We start from the raw sequence: 13,711 nt of genomic DNA, 5'->3' as shown, positions 1-13,711 counted from the left end.
AACTGTGCATCTGTCTCTAGCCTGCTACTTCCATGCAGCCAAGGGGCCTGGCAGCAGCTCTGGGCTTCATTTGCTAATGAGCCTAAGTTAGTACCAGGAAGCATCTCATGCCACACGGCCACACACCGAGTGATTATTCTCACTGCAACTGGTAGGTCTGGGGCAGTCTCAGTGGGCGAGGACTTCCAGTAAATACTGCCTACATGCTGATCGTGCCCCAGGCACCTGTGAAGGATGCCCATGAGCTTTCACCAGGCATCAGGCTGCAGAAGCTACAACGTGTGAGTCATTTTCCTATGAAACACAAATGCTGATCGAGCAAGGGTGGGTGCTTTGCTGTAAGCAGCCATCTCCAGCAACATAGACCTTAATTTTGGCTCAAGGGAAATTTGATTCTGCAGACATTCCTTGTAATCACAGAACATATGGGGAAAGTAAGTCCTAGAAACACTTCTCTGTGTCAGTGGCTCAGGCTAAACACCCTAGCTCCTGGGAAAGCTGAGAATGGAGGATCGAGGTTCCAGACCAGCCTATGCAGATATAGTCGCTCTCTCCACAGACAGAAGCTGAACAATGGGGCACATACCTGTAATCCCAGCCACCATGAGAAGCTTCAAAGTGGACAGATGAAAGGAAAGCACCAAGGGTAAGCAAACGCAGCATATGATGTTACAAATGAGCCATACAACTTGTGGTTGTGGATGGAAAGGAAAATGTGAGAGACAGCAAGGGAAGAGGTGACACTGTCCAAAAAGAAATGTTTTCTTTACCTGACTTATGTAACAATTATCCCTCTGCCCATCAGCTTTAAAATAATGGAAAATAATAATAAGCCTTAAAAAAAAAAAAACTAGACAGATTGAAGCACTGTGGCTGGGCTGGAAGAGATTCTACCTAAAACAAACCAGTGAAAAAGCAAGGCTGGAGGCAGGCTAGCAAACCCCAGTAGCACCAATAAATAAATCAATACACAAACTCATTAATACATTAAAAAGCACAAAACAAATGGCAGCCACAGTGGTGGCAGTGTACATCTGATTAGAAAACTGCCCTAAAAATTATATTTGAATGTAGGTTTCTTAATCTCTACCTATGAACAAACTTTGCTCTGGGGGGATGGGAGGGGAAATAAAGTACTGAGTCAAGATTAAATGCTGAAAGAAAACTGTTTCAAAACATAACACACACTAAGGACCTGAAAATGTTCCATGGCTAAGTCTTGGCCCTGTTGCCTGAGTATCTCAGGGCAGCCTCTCTCAGAAAGAAACGCATGCCAACTCTCAAACAATTCCAAGGAAAGGCTGTGGCTGTTGACATAGAGCTTTCAACCCTAGCCAGGGTGAATGCCCAAACTGGAGACGGTTGGCTGTCCCCAGACGGCCCAGAAGTAACAGGTAAAAACCAAAGGGTATCTTTGATTGCCATCTGGGAATCGGGGGAAGTACCTGGTCCCATGAACCCGACCACAACCTTCTCTGGGAGGCAAGGCTCTGCATTTGGGGTTTTCCTGGCATCTGTTCCCGACACAGAGAAGAGACAGCTAATATTGATTTCTCCTGGGGAGAAAGCTCGGACAGACCTAACCAAGTATTTTAACAAACAGGGGTTTCGAAAAAGATGGAACAAGGTCCCTCCACCCCTCGTCACGGACATGGAATCTTTAACTGTAAGATAACCTAGCAATTGTGACTTGGATGCAAGCAGTGGCTTTGCGCGCTCAGCTCCTGTTCCTCGGGGAGCAGGTTAGTCAGTGCTTCCAGCTTTGCCCCAGCAAGGGTGTATCTGTCTCTGTCTCCCTCCCCCCCACCTCTGGACCCCCTCGAGTGCTTTGGCATTCCTTCAGGACCTCAACCTCCCGAGCTCCGCAGGAGAGCGGGCGGGGCCTTCCTCCAGGACCCCTTTCATGGAAGGAGTCCCTCTGGGGTTCCCAACCCTGAGGTCGGCGCCACCTGGCCGAGCTCCGGCGCCATCTGCTCCGGGAGCCCTGGGGCGGCCGAGCCCCGCGCGCGCGCGCGCCTGCCTGGATGCCGGGGACCCAGGGCGCACGGGCGGCGACGGGCCGGGCATCACGTAGGCAGGCGCCCGCGGAGGGAGGGGCGGTGCCCACGGCTCCCCAACCTGAAGCACCCGTGCCCGGGCCCGCCCCGCTCAAGGGCAGACTGAAGGTCACCCTGCAAAGAGTGGGTCCAGGGCGTGGACCAGTCGGCTCCAGCCCTGAGCATCCCCGCACCGCGTGGGGCCTGGACGGGCGCGGAAGGCAGGCATCCACCGCGCCCGGGGGAGAGGGCGACCGGGAGCTCCGGGGGGCGCGGGGCGGAGCGGCCTGGGAAGCGCCGGTCCGCGTTCCGGCGGGCGGCCCGGCCCCGGCCGGGAAGTTAAACCGGGGCCGGGCCCCGCACCGCGGTCCCCACGTGGACTACGGAGCGCCGTCGCTAGGCGCGCTTCCGAGTGTCAAGTCGTTTCCTGTGTCACCGGGCAGGCCCGCGGGTCCCGGGCCCGTTCCGCCCGAGAATCAGCCTCAAGGTTTGGGGGATGGGATGGGGGGAGAAAGTCGCCGAGTCCCCGCTTCCTGGGGTCCCCAGTCCGGGAGAGGGGTTGGACCCGGGGACCCATTTCAGTGTTCCTTGTGGCACAGGCCGGAAGACCGCAGAGGATCAGAGCGGAGGAGACAATAATAATAATAATAATAATAATAATAATAATAATAACGATCAGTTCCCAGCGGAAACGAGAGGCGCCGCCGGGACTTCCCCCCCCCCGCCCCGCCCCGCGCGACCCCGCCGCAATGCAGCAGCCCAGGCTCGGCCGGCGGCGCGCGGGGCGCGCGGCGCCGTGGGGACCCCGCGGGGCTCCGGAGCCAACAGGAAGACGGAGCTCGGCGGTGGTCGGGTGTCGGAAGGGACCCCGGGCCGCCCCGGTCCTGGGATCGTCTCCATCAGCGAAAGGAGCGAAGGGAGGACCCCGCCGCTTCACCCCGCAGCCCGGCGACCCCAGCTCCCGTCACCACTGACGCTCCCAGGTGCCCGGGTTTCCTCCCGCCCCTAGCCGGCCCGATCGCTTCCTCCCGGACCCCGGTTCCCCAGCCGCTCCTCCCGGCCTCCCCACCCCCACCCCGGCGCCGCCACCCTCCCCGCCAGCCCCAGCCCCGGCGGCGGGCGAGCGCGCACCTTGGGCATCCCCGCCGCTGGTCAGCACGCCGATGGCCCGGCCGGCCCCGGAGAGGTGCTCCAGGTACTTCCCGAGGGAGCTGGTCGAGGACTGGGAGCTGACTTCGCCCATGGCGAGGAGGTCGGGGTGGACGCCGGATGGCTCCGGCGCGCAGCAGGCAGTGAGGAGCGGGGCCCACGCGCGCACGCCTCGGAACCGCCGCCCCGCCCGCCCGGGCCGCGGCCGCCCCCGCTCCGCCGAGAGCCAATGGGCGGCGGCGGGGCGGGGCTCGCGGGGCGGGGCCGGGCGGGGCGGCGCGGGGCCCGGCGGACGGGGCCGGGCTCGCGGGGCGGGGCGGGGCCGGGCCGGCCGGGGCGCGGCGCGCAGGTAGCGCCGCCGGTGGCGGCTGGAGGCCGCGGGAGGGCGCGGCGTCGTGTCCACGCTGCGCGTCCCCGGTGGTCGCGCCGCCCCGGCGGTGGCTCGCGGCGGGCCGGGCGGCCCCGGCTGTTGCGAGGTGGCGGTTTGGAGAGGTCCCGGCGCGCCCGGATCTCCGCGGGATTCCCCTCGGGGTGGGGGGTTGGGGGTCCCTCAACGTCTTTCCGGCCCTCTGCACCGCCACTTCCCTCCCCTCCCCAAATTTCGTCCCCAGCCTGAAACTGGGGAGGGGGAGGTGAATGGGGAGGGGCGGGGCGTCGCTGGCTCCCAGGCCGTGGTCACCCGGGAGCCCTGGCGTCTGGGACGCGCCATGACGGAAGAGAAGGAACCCAGCGCAGGAGGGGGCGCGATCGGACACCCCACGTGCGCAGACCGGAGGCCGGAGAATCCCCGGGGACCCGGGTGCTGCTGCACGTCCTCGTGGTCACCCGCAGGGAGGGATTGAGAGAGAGAGCGAGCTGTGAAATCGGCCTCCACCTCAAAGCCTGCAAGAGGACCAGGCCATGTGGGCACGCGGACTCCTGCCGGGTGTCTGCCTCGCCCTCCCGGGCACCCGAGCATCCAAGGAGAAGTAGGAGGAGGGCGGGAGGGGGAGCCGGGCCGTCGGAAGAGCCTGGCCTGGCTTCGCTGCCTCCTTTCCAGGCTGATTTTCTGGGAATGCGGCCAGGGGATTTTTTTTTTTAAATAAGATGTCTAGGTTTTCCTCTTGACTGCAAAGTTTGAGAGAAACTGCTCCAATTATTCCTTTAAAAGAAAAAAAAAAAAAGAAGAGCCCTTGCGTGGTGGCTCAGGCCTGCCATCCTAGCTATGCAGGAGGCTGAGATCTGGGGATCAGGGTTCAAAGCCAGCCAGGGCACAAAAGAACCTGAGACTCTTACCTCCAATTAACCTCTACAAAATGGGAAGTGGGGCTTGGCTCAAGGGTAGGGTGCTAACCTTGAGCTGAAGAGCTCAGGGACAGCCCCAGGCCCACCAAAAAAGAAAAAAGAAAAGAAAATGCGCCCATCCTGGATGTTGTGAGAATGTTCTGGTTACCACGGACCTCCAGCCCCTCAGCTCTCAGCCACAGAGGCTTTCTGAGGATGGAGAGGGAGGAAGAAACTGCTGCTCTAGGAGTGCTAACTATGCATGTTTTCCCTAAAACTCAAAACAAACAAAAGTGGTGCACCTTAGCCAAATGGCGCCCCTTAGCCAAATGCCCTTTATCTTCTGGCTGGTGTGGAACTCTTGCCCTTCCCTCCTGGCCCCATCCCACCCCCAGATCTCAACTCAGCTGTCTGGAGACTCGTGTTTTATAGAACTCTGTCCACCCCATCAGGCTGTTCCTCTGGGACTGTACATCTTCCCCTCCGAGCTTCAGCCACCGTGGAGAAGTGCAGATCACCTTTATCCCTGAAGGGATTCTAAGGTCCATTTCTGCTCACCCCTCACCTGTTGCCATTCCTAGGGAATCCAGATCTATTAAGACAGTGGCTTCCTGTTCTGCTTGGCTGAAAGGACGGGCATCTGCCGGCTGGCCTCCCCCAGAGGGGAAGTGACGGGACTAAGGCTGAAGCCATTGACTCTTTCCAGGAGGTAGCTGCAGTGTGAAGCCAGACCATTGAAGATGGGAGGGGGGGGGGAAGGAAGGGAAGATCAAAGTGGGGGAGGGAGGAGAGGGAAGATAGTGAGAGACAGAACAAAGAAATGCACCACATTCCTGAATGGGATTCTTCACTCTCAAGTTCCCATGCTATTTCTGTGTTTCCAGCACTAGCAATTTATTGGGATTGTCAACTGTCCTTTCTTCCCTGGTTGTCTTTCTCATGTAGTTTTATTTAAGCTTCCTCTCAAATCTGCCTCTACTGGAGTTTCTCTGATTCCAAACAAATGGCTTTTGGAACAGATTTAAAAAAAATAAAACTGTCCAAAAACTATCCTCCTAAAATACACGACACTATTTCCTAAAAAGACTATTTTCTAAAACCCTTCCCTCAGTTGTATTTTGTTTTGGTGTATTTTTCCCAAAAGTTTGCATGGGTTTGTAATGCCCAGAAACTTGAAGCCCCCCTGGAAGGATCACCAGAGACCGAAGATCAATGCAAATGGCAATGAGTCGTTTATTGACGAGCTCGAGCATGGGTCTCTGCGCACTGGTAGTCAAGTGCAGAGGCCACGAGTACAAAATTACAGCACCTTTAATACATTCTTTGGTAGGGGGAAGGTCCCAGCAAGCATTGGCAACAAATTAAGATGCCACACGGGAAATTCATACCATGATTCCATTAAATGATTGGCGCAATACAAAGCGGGAGGGTCGTAACTAGTCATTGGTCAGTTTAGCGAGCTGTCGTGCTTTGAACTGATTGGCTAATGGGTGAAGGGAAAGACCCAACATGGGGTCAGTGGAGAAAGACCTGACAAGGGGCCAGACGCGGACAGGCTACCAGGCTTGTGCCTAGTTCTCTGGCCCTCGAAAGTCCGGCCTTGTAACTCATGCTCCAGATCCGGGAGTGCCTGGGGCCCGGGGCAAGTGTGTGGTTGTAGATTAGCCACAAGAACAGCAGTTACATTCCTCAAGGTTTTAGCAAGCATACAGAAGCAAAAAGGCAAGTTAAGAAAATACAAGTATAAAAATAACAAATGAATACAAATATAAAAATACAAATGGCTAACATAGGTTTATAGAAAATATATATTTTCTACGCTCCTCAGGTTCTGGTATAAAATTTAATTTTCCATATACATAAATGCAATACCAAACACATTTGTTCAAGTTCCACCAAGCTTGATGTGGCTTTCTCCTGAGCAGTAACCCTTAGACACATTTTCGAACACATTTCTTTCCTTCTTTGCCCTTAGCTTGACTTCATGTACAATAAAATGCTAAATAATAAATATGAATTCTAAAGCTTCTCTTGTTAGGGTCCGTGATCAAAGGAACGAGTCTGACACAAAAGCAGAAGTTGGAAGTTAAGTTTTATTTCGCACCTAGCATCGAGAATCATACTGACCGGTCAGGGCCGCCTCTAAGATGTGAGAGAGCGACCCCGCCTAATCTAACAGGCTACTTTTATAGGCCCCAGCCATGTGGCTGGGCTGGCCATACACAGGTGGCCAATGGAATTCAGCATGGTTGATTGATGGCTGGGGCAACCACTGACATCTTTGCTGTTTGAACGGACCTATCATCTCGGTGGGCTTCTGGCGCACTGTTCTGACGCCAAAGGAAGGGGAGGGAATTCCCTGGCAGGCCAAGGAGGGTGGGGTGGGGAGGAATTCTGGTAACTTCACCTGGTTTACCTGCTCTTGTAATCTGAGCTGTTATCAGGGATTCTGCAGCCCCCGCCTTAGGTCAAGTCCTCCCTTGTCATAAAGATGGGAAATGCCTAGAGTGGATGGATTTTGGGGAAGTCAAGAAAGGGGTCCCTTCACTCTATGTATTTCTTTTTCTGCTCTGGAACACTGAGTTCTAATGCCTACAACCCAGAGATTTCTGGGAGGGAATCCATTTAGGAAACCTGGTTGGGTTTACTCCGTGGTGACCTCAGTTATCAGGGCCCATGAGTCCTCAGCCAGAAAGCTAGCTGATCACAACTCTGCTGTTCGCTTGTTAAAGGGTTTTCTTCTCATTTCTCCTCCATTGTCCTTAGATGCAAGCAATTCAGTACCCAGAAAACCACTGGATCTCACGTGGTAACTTCCAGTGTGATAAATGAGTAGTTGCTGTGATTTTGTGGCATGAATATAAGCAGCTACATGACACCAAGGGGTTCTCAGAGCAGGGAAGACATGCCTCACCTATGCAGCCTGGGAAGACTCCAGAGGCCTGGAAAAACAGGCACAAGAACAGTTCTCCGGGTAGTGGAACCTTCTGAGGTAAGTTATTGGGTAGAATTTTCATTCTTGCTCCATAGGCTCAATTTCTGCCTTTCATACTAGTAAATAAAATTTCAAAGCCTTCTCTTTTACAGAGTTTAATTTTTATTTTAGTCTCTGTTATTTCAATCCACCACCACTGCTACTTACTGTTATTACTATTGCTATCTGTGCTGGTACTGGGGCTTTAACTCAAGCGTTTGAGCCCTATTTGCTCATGGCTCGTACTCTACCACTTGAGTCACACTTCCAATTGAGCATTTTTTTTTTTTGCTAATTTGAGATGGAATGGTGTGGAGTTTTCTCCCCTACTAACTTCAAACTGTGATTCTCAGATCTCCACCTTCTGAGTAACTAGAATTATAGGCTTGAGACTCTGGAGCCAGGCTATTATTATTACTACTGATAGTCATTATATTTCTATTAAGAAAATGAAAGTCGGCAAGGAGGGGTTTCCACTGTCTTGCAGAGTGAATGAGTTTACAGAAAATGATCTGGTAAGTTCTGTGATGCCAGGCTGGCAGAAGGGCGGGCACTGTGTTTGGAGACCACAACTGGCTTTGTTTTCAGATCAAACCACATTGGGAAATCCATAACCTAGACAAACTCTACTGCATCTTCATGTTTTGTTTCTTCACTGCAGCTTTCCACCAGAATGCCAAGGAGATTTGTGGTGTGTCTTCCCCACGAAGTCCCAGACCCTCCCCCCCCCCCCCCCCCCCCGTCACTGTGTTTTAGTTCCATACATCTGGGTTGGAAGCTCCCAGCCTCTTCTCAGCAGATGAGTTTGCCAAGTAGAAGCCAGTCTGGCAGAGACTGCAGTGTGTGCAGCTGGCTGCCTCCTGGCCTGGCTTCCTGTAGGGCTGGGTGGAGGTGCCAGGTGACACCATAGTGGCACCGGAGCCCATTCTCACCATGTCTCTGTGCTTGTCTTCCTTTCTTTATGCATACCTGCTCATTTGTCTCATTTGTTTGGCTGACTGCCTTGAATCCATCATGGTTTTTTTTGTTTTGCTTTGTTTTTGGTCTTTGTCTTTTGAGGCAAGGGCTCACTGTCTAGCATAGGTTAGCTTTCTATTCACAATCTTTCTGCCTTAGGAGGAAGGGAATACAGACATGCACAGCCATGCCCAACTTAAAGTCCTCTTTTTTAAATGGCACAAACCAAACACACATGCACGTACATGAGTAAGGTGAAAAGACCTAGGATTCTGATTTAAGGCCTGAGTTTAAAACTGGTCCTGCTGTGGGCTCCCTAATCAGAGCTAGAATTTTAACAAAGGTTAAATTCTCATTTATAAAAAAAAGATTACTATACGCTCTCCCACACTCTGGAGGGGATTATACTAATCAGCTTAGGTTGCCATAACAAAGTACCACAGGCTGAGAGAAGGGAATCCCACACATTTATTCCTCACAGTTGTGAAGGCTGAAGTGTAAGATCTAAGGAGAGCAGGCTGATGGATTTGGGGTCTGGTGAGGGTTCTTTTTCTCATTTGCAGGTGGCTTTCTTCTCACTGCATGTGTGTGTGTGTGTGATGCATGTGGACAGAGAGAGAAAGATCTTATAAAGATTCCAATCCTATTAGGGTAGATCCACTCTGATGTCCTCATGGAACCTTAATTCCTCTTTCACCCGTCCCCACTCCCCCATGGTGAACTGAACACCTAGGGGCTAAGGGCTTCAAGGGGAAGTTGAGGGAGGAAGGGAGAAATGAATTCATCACTCTGGTCCCAAGAAACAGAGCTTGCTGAGCAGACTTTCCAGTGGTTTGGTGGACTTGGCCCTCGAGTTGTGTGTTGCAGAGGACGGCAATCTCCTGGCTGTTCTGGGCTTGACAGTGGAGCTTGTTTCCATAGCTTTAGCACCCTGTTGACTTTCCAGGAATCACTTGGATTTTCTTAGCCCTCAACTTGCTCCTTTCATACTCTTCCCTGGAGATGGCTCATTCTAGATTGTGTTTACTGATTCCCGAGCTTTGCATCCAAAATTAATACATTAATTTTTTTCCTTGACTTTTTTCCTTTTCTTTTTTTTCTTTCTTTCTTTCTTTTTTTTTCAAATTCTGGTCCTGAGACTTGAACTCGGGGTCTGGATGCTGTCCCTGAACTATTTTTGCTCAAGGCAATCACTCCACCAGTTGAGCCCCATGGTTGCATTTCTGGCATTTTGCTGGTTAACTGGAGATCAGAGTCTCTCCCTGGGTCAGTTTTGAACCATGACCTTCTCGGTTCGCAGCCTCCTGAATACCTGTGAATAAAGAAGTGAGTCACCAGTGCCTTCCTAGTGCTGGCATTACAGGCATGAACTTCCACACCGGACTCTCCTCGGGTTTTTGTATAAACTTCCATGACATTCCTTGGGAGTCATCTTTTTCTAGAACGCATGGCTTCACAGAAGAGATGCATGGTGGGTGGGGCCCTGCGACACTTTCAGTGACAAGCCACTCAGTGATGCGCCAGCCCATTTTCCAGACCCAGGGGGTATATTTCAAATTTCATCTTGTTCCTCAGGCCTAAGCCGGGACTGGTGAAGTCACCTCTTGCATCTGTGCTTGGCCCAGCCACCACCCCAGTCAACTAAACTAACTCTTGGGTGACAGCATCCTAAAAGTCTCTGGGGTGAGGAAGTGATGACAAACTCTCCCCGAACAGGGATTCTCCAGCAGGTGAGACCAACTAGCAGGAAAGCTGAGCCCTTGGGCGAGTCCACCCTAGGCAAGGTCTCCGCTGTGCACAGGCAGATACCGAGTGCCTCGTGGAAACCTGGGGCTGAGAACAGGAGGTCTCTGGCAAAGCCATATCAATGTGCTGGCTGGCAGGAAGAGGCCAGCTGCTGTTCCAGGCATCCTGGCCGGCTCTGCACTTCCTTGTATGGCCACAGAAGTGGAGCAGGGGGTGCCATGCAGCTGACCCTGTCCAAGCTGTCCGCGCTGCTCTGGGCAGAGTCCACACGGCACACAGCCAGGAAGGAAGAGAGGAGAGCACCAACAGAAGCCTCACACTGCTGCTTCTCACACTCTTGCTCCCACAGTGTCTCCACGCTGGGCGGGGCTGTCTCAGAGGGCCTGCAGGCCCTGCAAGCAGCCTGGCTTTCTGAGTGCAAGGAAACAGAATAATAGAATGTATCTCCTAAGAGTCATTTGCTCAGTGATACTTACTCTAGCTGTAGGTTAGGCCTTATCCATGTCTCTGTAATATGTTTGGCTTTTCATTTGAAAAACAATAGGCACACACACCAACTTGCCTAGGTGTTTATGTTGAAAATGGGTCTCGGGGAATCTTTTTGGCCTGGGCAGTTCTAAGACTGTCATCTGCCACATCTATCTCCCATGGAGGTAAGGTGAACAAGCATGGGCTACAGCACCTGGCTTAGTATATGTGTTTTCTCCCTGCCTGTCTGTCTGCTGCCTCTTTTGCTCTTGTGTTACCCATCCTTTCCCTGGCCTCCATTCTTTTCCAGTTAGAAAACTTTCTTGAGAGTAAGAAGTAAATGGCTGGACCAGGGGTGGTGTTTCTGAGAGAAAGTACCCCGTTTGTCTATGAAGAGAAGGTTTCAAATGGATTCTGTCAGTATGACTTTTTTGTTGTTTGGGTTTTTTTGACATCCACTATTCCAGGAGCACTGCAAGCCTCATGTCTTACTCTAATGGAGTACGTTTTGCATATGTTAATTGACATTTCAATTTCCATTGCCTAGGAACGAATCGTACTCTACTCATCTTGCCTTGGCTAGTCTCCACAGTGAGCTGGCCAAATTTGGAATTCAGAAAATATGCACATAATAATCAGCTAATTGCTAATAACTACATTTTACAGGATTGTTGCTCTGCCTGGGATATTGACAACACAAAATCCCAGCCAAGCTGACTTGAGAATCCGTAAGCATTGGGCCCATTCCTCTGTCATGTGAGCTGGCTGGAATCAGCTGGGCTACCTCAGAGTCTCTGCCTTTGTCATTACATAATGTCTCCACTCCTCCTCACACCAGGCAAGGCTTAAGGTTTTCATCACAATTGGAAAAATCTATGTAAAGTATGTGTGTATAATGCACTGTGATATTATGCCTTAGGTTTTGCTCAAGGGATTAAAAATCTACCCACAAAAATCTATTTCTGTTTTTCTTTTCTATCTTCTAAGCTCTTGCTGCAGTTATGTGGTCTTCATCTGGCCTCTCTGAGCTGGTACTAAACAAGGCAGAATTGAAGCCTTGCCTCCAGGCTCTAGACCACAGACTATTTGATGCCCAATTTGCTGGGTGATGCTTTTTCTTTTTCTTTTTTTTCTTTTTGCCAGTCCTGGGGCTTGAACTCAGTGCCTGAGCACTGTCCTTGGGCTTTCTCAAGGCCAGAGCTCTACCACTTGATCCACAGCACCACTTTCAGCTTTTCCTATGTATGTGCTACTTAGGAATGGAACCTGGGTCTTTGTGCATACTAGGCAAGCACTCTATCACTAGGTCATACTCCTGGCCCCTGGGTGGTTCTTACGCATATTAAAACTTGAGAAACATTTGAGTCATTTCTGTGTGCTTGGTCCTGACCTGCACAAATCTTTAAAAAGAGTCAGTCATCAGCTCACTGTATCTAATGACCAACACGTTACTGAAATGCTCACTATTTTGTTCTTTATTATATGCAGCTGAGCATCTAACATTGTGTTTCTCGTTGCCACGAGATGGCAGCAGAACCCTTTGAATGTGTAACAAGTCCAGAGGTTTGAGCAGCTCTTTCAGTGTTAGGTCAATACTCTGGAATATTGAATGGCAAAGAACAGTTACCCTAAAGAATAGAGGTAGACTTTCCCTCTGTTGGAGTTTATAGGTTCCATTAGATAATGTGACCTTTTAATGTATCAAAAATAGTGTGCTTTCTCAGATGTTGTATAGATTTAAACTTATTAGTAAACAATAACTTAGTAGTAAAGAATTATGGGAAATAATTCATTCTCTGAGCTGGAGATGTAGCTCAGTACTTTGCCTAGCATGGACTCAGTCCTCTGCACTGAAGCCAAAGAAGAAGAAAAGAAAAAGAAGAAGAGGAGGAGGGGAGAAGGAGGAGGAGGAGGAGGAGGAGAAGGAGGAGGAGGAGGAGGAGGAGGAGGAAGAAGAGATTAGAACACCAAGATACAGTTTCATAATGGAGCTGTATTACAAGTCGGTTTCTTAGAGTGAAAATTTACAGTGTTATTGCCTATCTCTGAGGCTTGAATAAGACAAAACAATAATGTTTCCTCTTACTAATGTGCTTCCCCCTGTGGCCTCACAGCTCTATTTTAACATACCTGATGTAGAAGAAACTGCACATGAGCTCCGAGAATTATAAACACCCATGAAACTTAGACTACCACCACCACCACAAGATCAGTTACCACCAAAAGCTCCCGTGTGCCCATTTTCCTTTACTACTCACCTACGAGTTCTGTGTCCTGTCGCTAGAGAGTTGTTCTAGTTTTCTAGACTTACGGAATGGAATAGACACACGTAGCACACATCTGCAATCTACTCCTTTTGATGGCAGAAGCTGCGCACCTCTTCCGCTGTGTGGCTACATTTGAGTGTGGATGGACATTTGAGGGTTTGATGGTGCTGGTGGTTGCAAATGAAGATGTGGTGATAATGAACGGGCCAGAGTCATTGTTGAACTCAAAAGGCATCCTCTCCTTGCTAATTGTCAACCCAGTGAAGTTGATAATGAAGATGAACCGCAACCCTGTCCTTGAAGTCCCCCCCTCCAGGCCTGAGGGAGTGAACATAACTCTTCCTGGGAGAAAGGCACCCTCTGAAACCCACCCAAAGGAATGGAAACCCTCTCGGCCCTTCCTTGCCAGGCTCTCATACTTCTGCCACAACTGTCTATCTGCTCTGTGCATCTCACCCAGGTACCAGACAACCAGGGGCACTCGTGTGTCCCAGAGCCCACGAGCTACTCACAGCAGCCCGGTCATACACGAAGGACCAGGTCCCTCCTCCTACCCTCCCTCCCCCTCCCTCCCTCCCTCCCTCCCTCCCTCCCTCCCTTCCTTCCTTCCTTCCTTCCTTCCTTCCTTCCTCCCTCCCCTACTGAATTCTGGGACTTCATGTGACCCCTTTACAATGGCAGGCACCATTGAAAATCCAATGGCCTCCCCATAACTGAATGGTACTAAAACATACCTTTGTTGTTGTTGTTGTTGGTCATGGGACTTGAACTCTGGGCCTAGGCACTGTCCCTGAGCTCTTCAGCTCAAGGCTACCACCCTATCACTTGAGCCACAGCATCAATTCCGGCTT

General features: G+C 51.3%; 1 protein-coding gene and 1 long non-coding RNA gene across 3 annotated transcripts in view; one reads left to right on the top strand and one right to left on the bottom strand.

The window, feature by feature from the left end:
• The window catches only part of Pfkp (phosphofructokinase, platelet), a 43,866-nt gene extending 40,529 nt beyond the window's left edge, over nt 1-3,337 (bottom strand). Inside the window, exon 1 of the mRNA XM_090318810.1 lies at nt 3,168-3,337. Coding sequence (XP_090174936.1) covers nt 3,168-3,279 — 112 coding nt within the window. The 5' untranslated portion in view covers nt 3,280-3,337. The remainder of the gene's footprint in view (nt 1-3,167) is intronic.
• A 4,067-nt stretch (nt 3,338-7,404) lies between these two features.
• On the top strand, nt 7,405-13,304 carry LOC150045859 (uncharacterized). Of its 2 annotated transcripts, XR_016532691.1 has the most exons (4): nt 7,405-7,440; nt 7,869-7,937; nt 9,955-10,109; nt 12,708-13,304. It is a non-coding gene; the product is annotated as an uncharacterized LOC150045859 (long non-coding RNA). The 2 variants fall into 2 exon arrangements; XR_016532692.1 differs by lacking the exon at nt 7,869-7,937.
• The last annotated feature ends 407 nt before the right edge of the window (nt 13,305-13,711 follow it).

The sequence above is a fragment of the Megascapheus bottae genome, chromosome 26 (genome assembly GCF_031878675.1).
Source record: "Megascapheus bottae isolate mThoBot1 chromosome 26, mThoBot2.hap1, whole genome shotgun sequence".
NCBI lineage: Eukaryota > Metazoa > Chordata > Mammalia > Rodentia > Geomyidae > Megascapheus > Megascapheus bottae.
The sequence above is the reverse complement of the archived record's forward strand: the minus strand, read 5'-3'. Positions and strand labels throughout refer to the sequence as shown.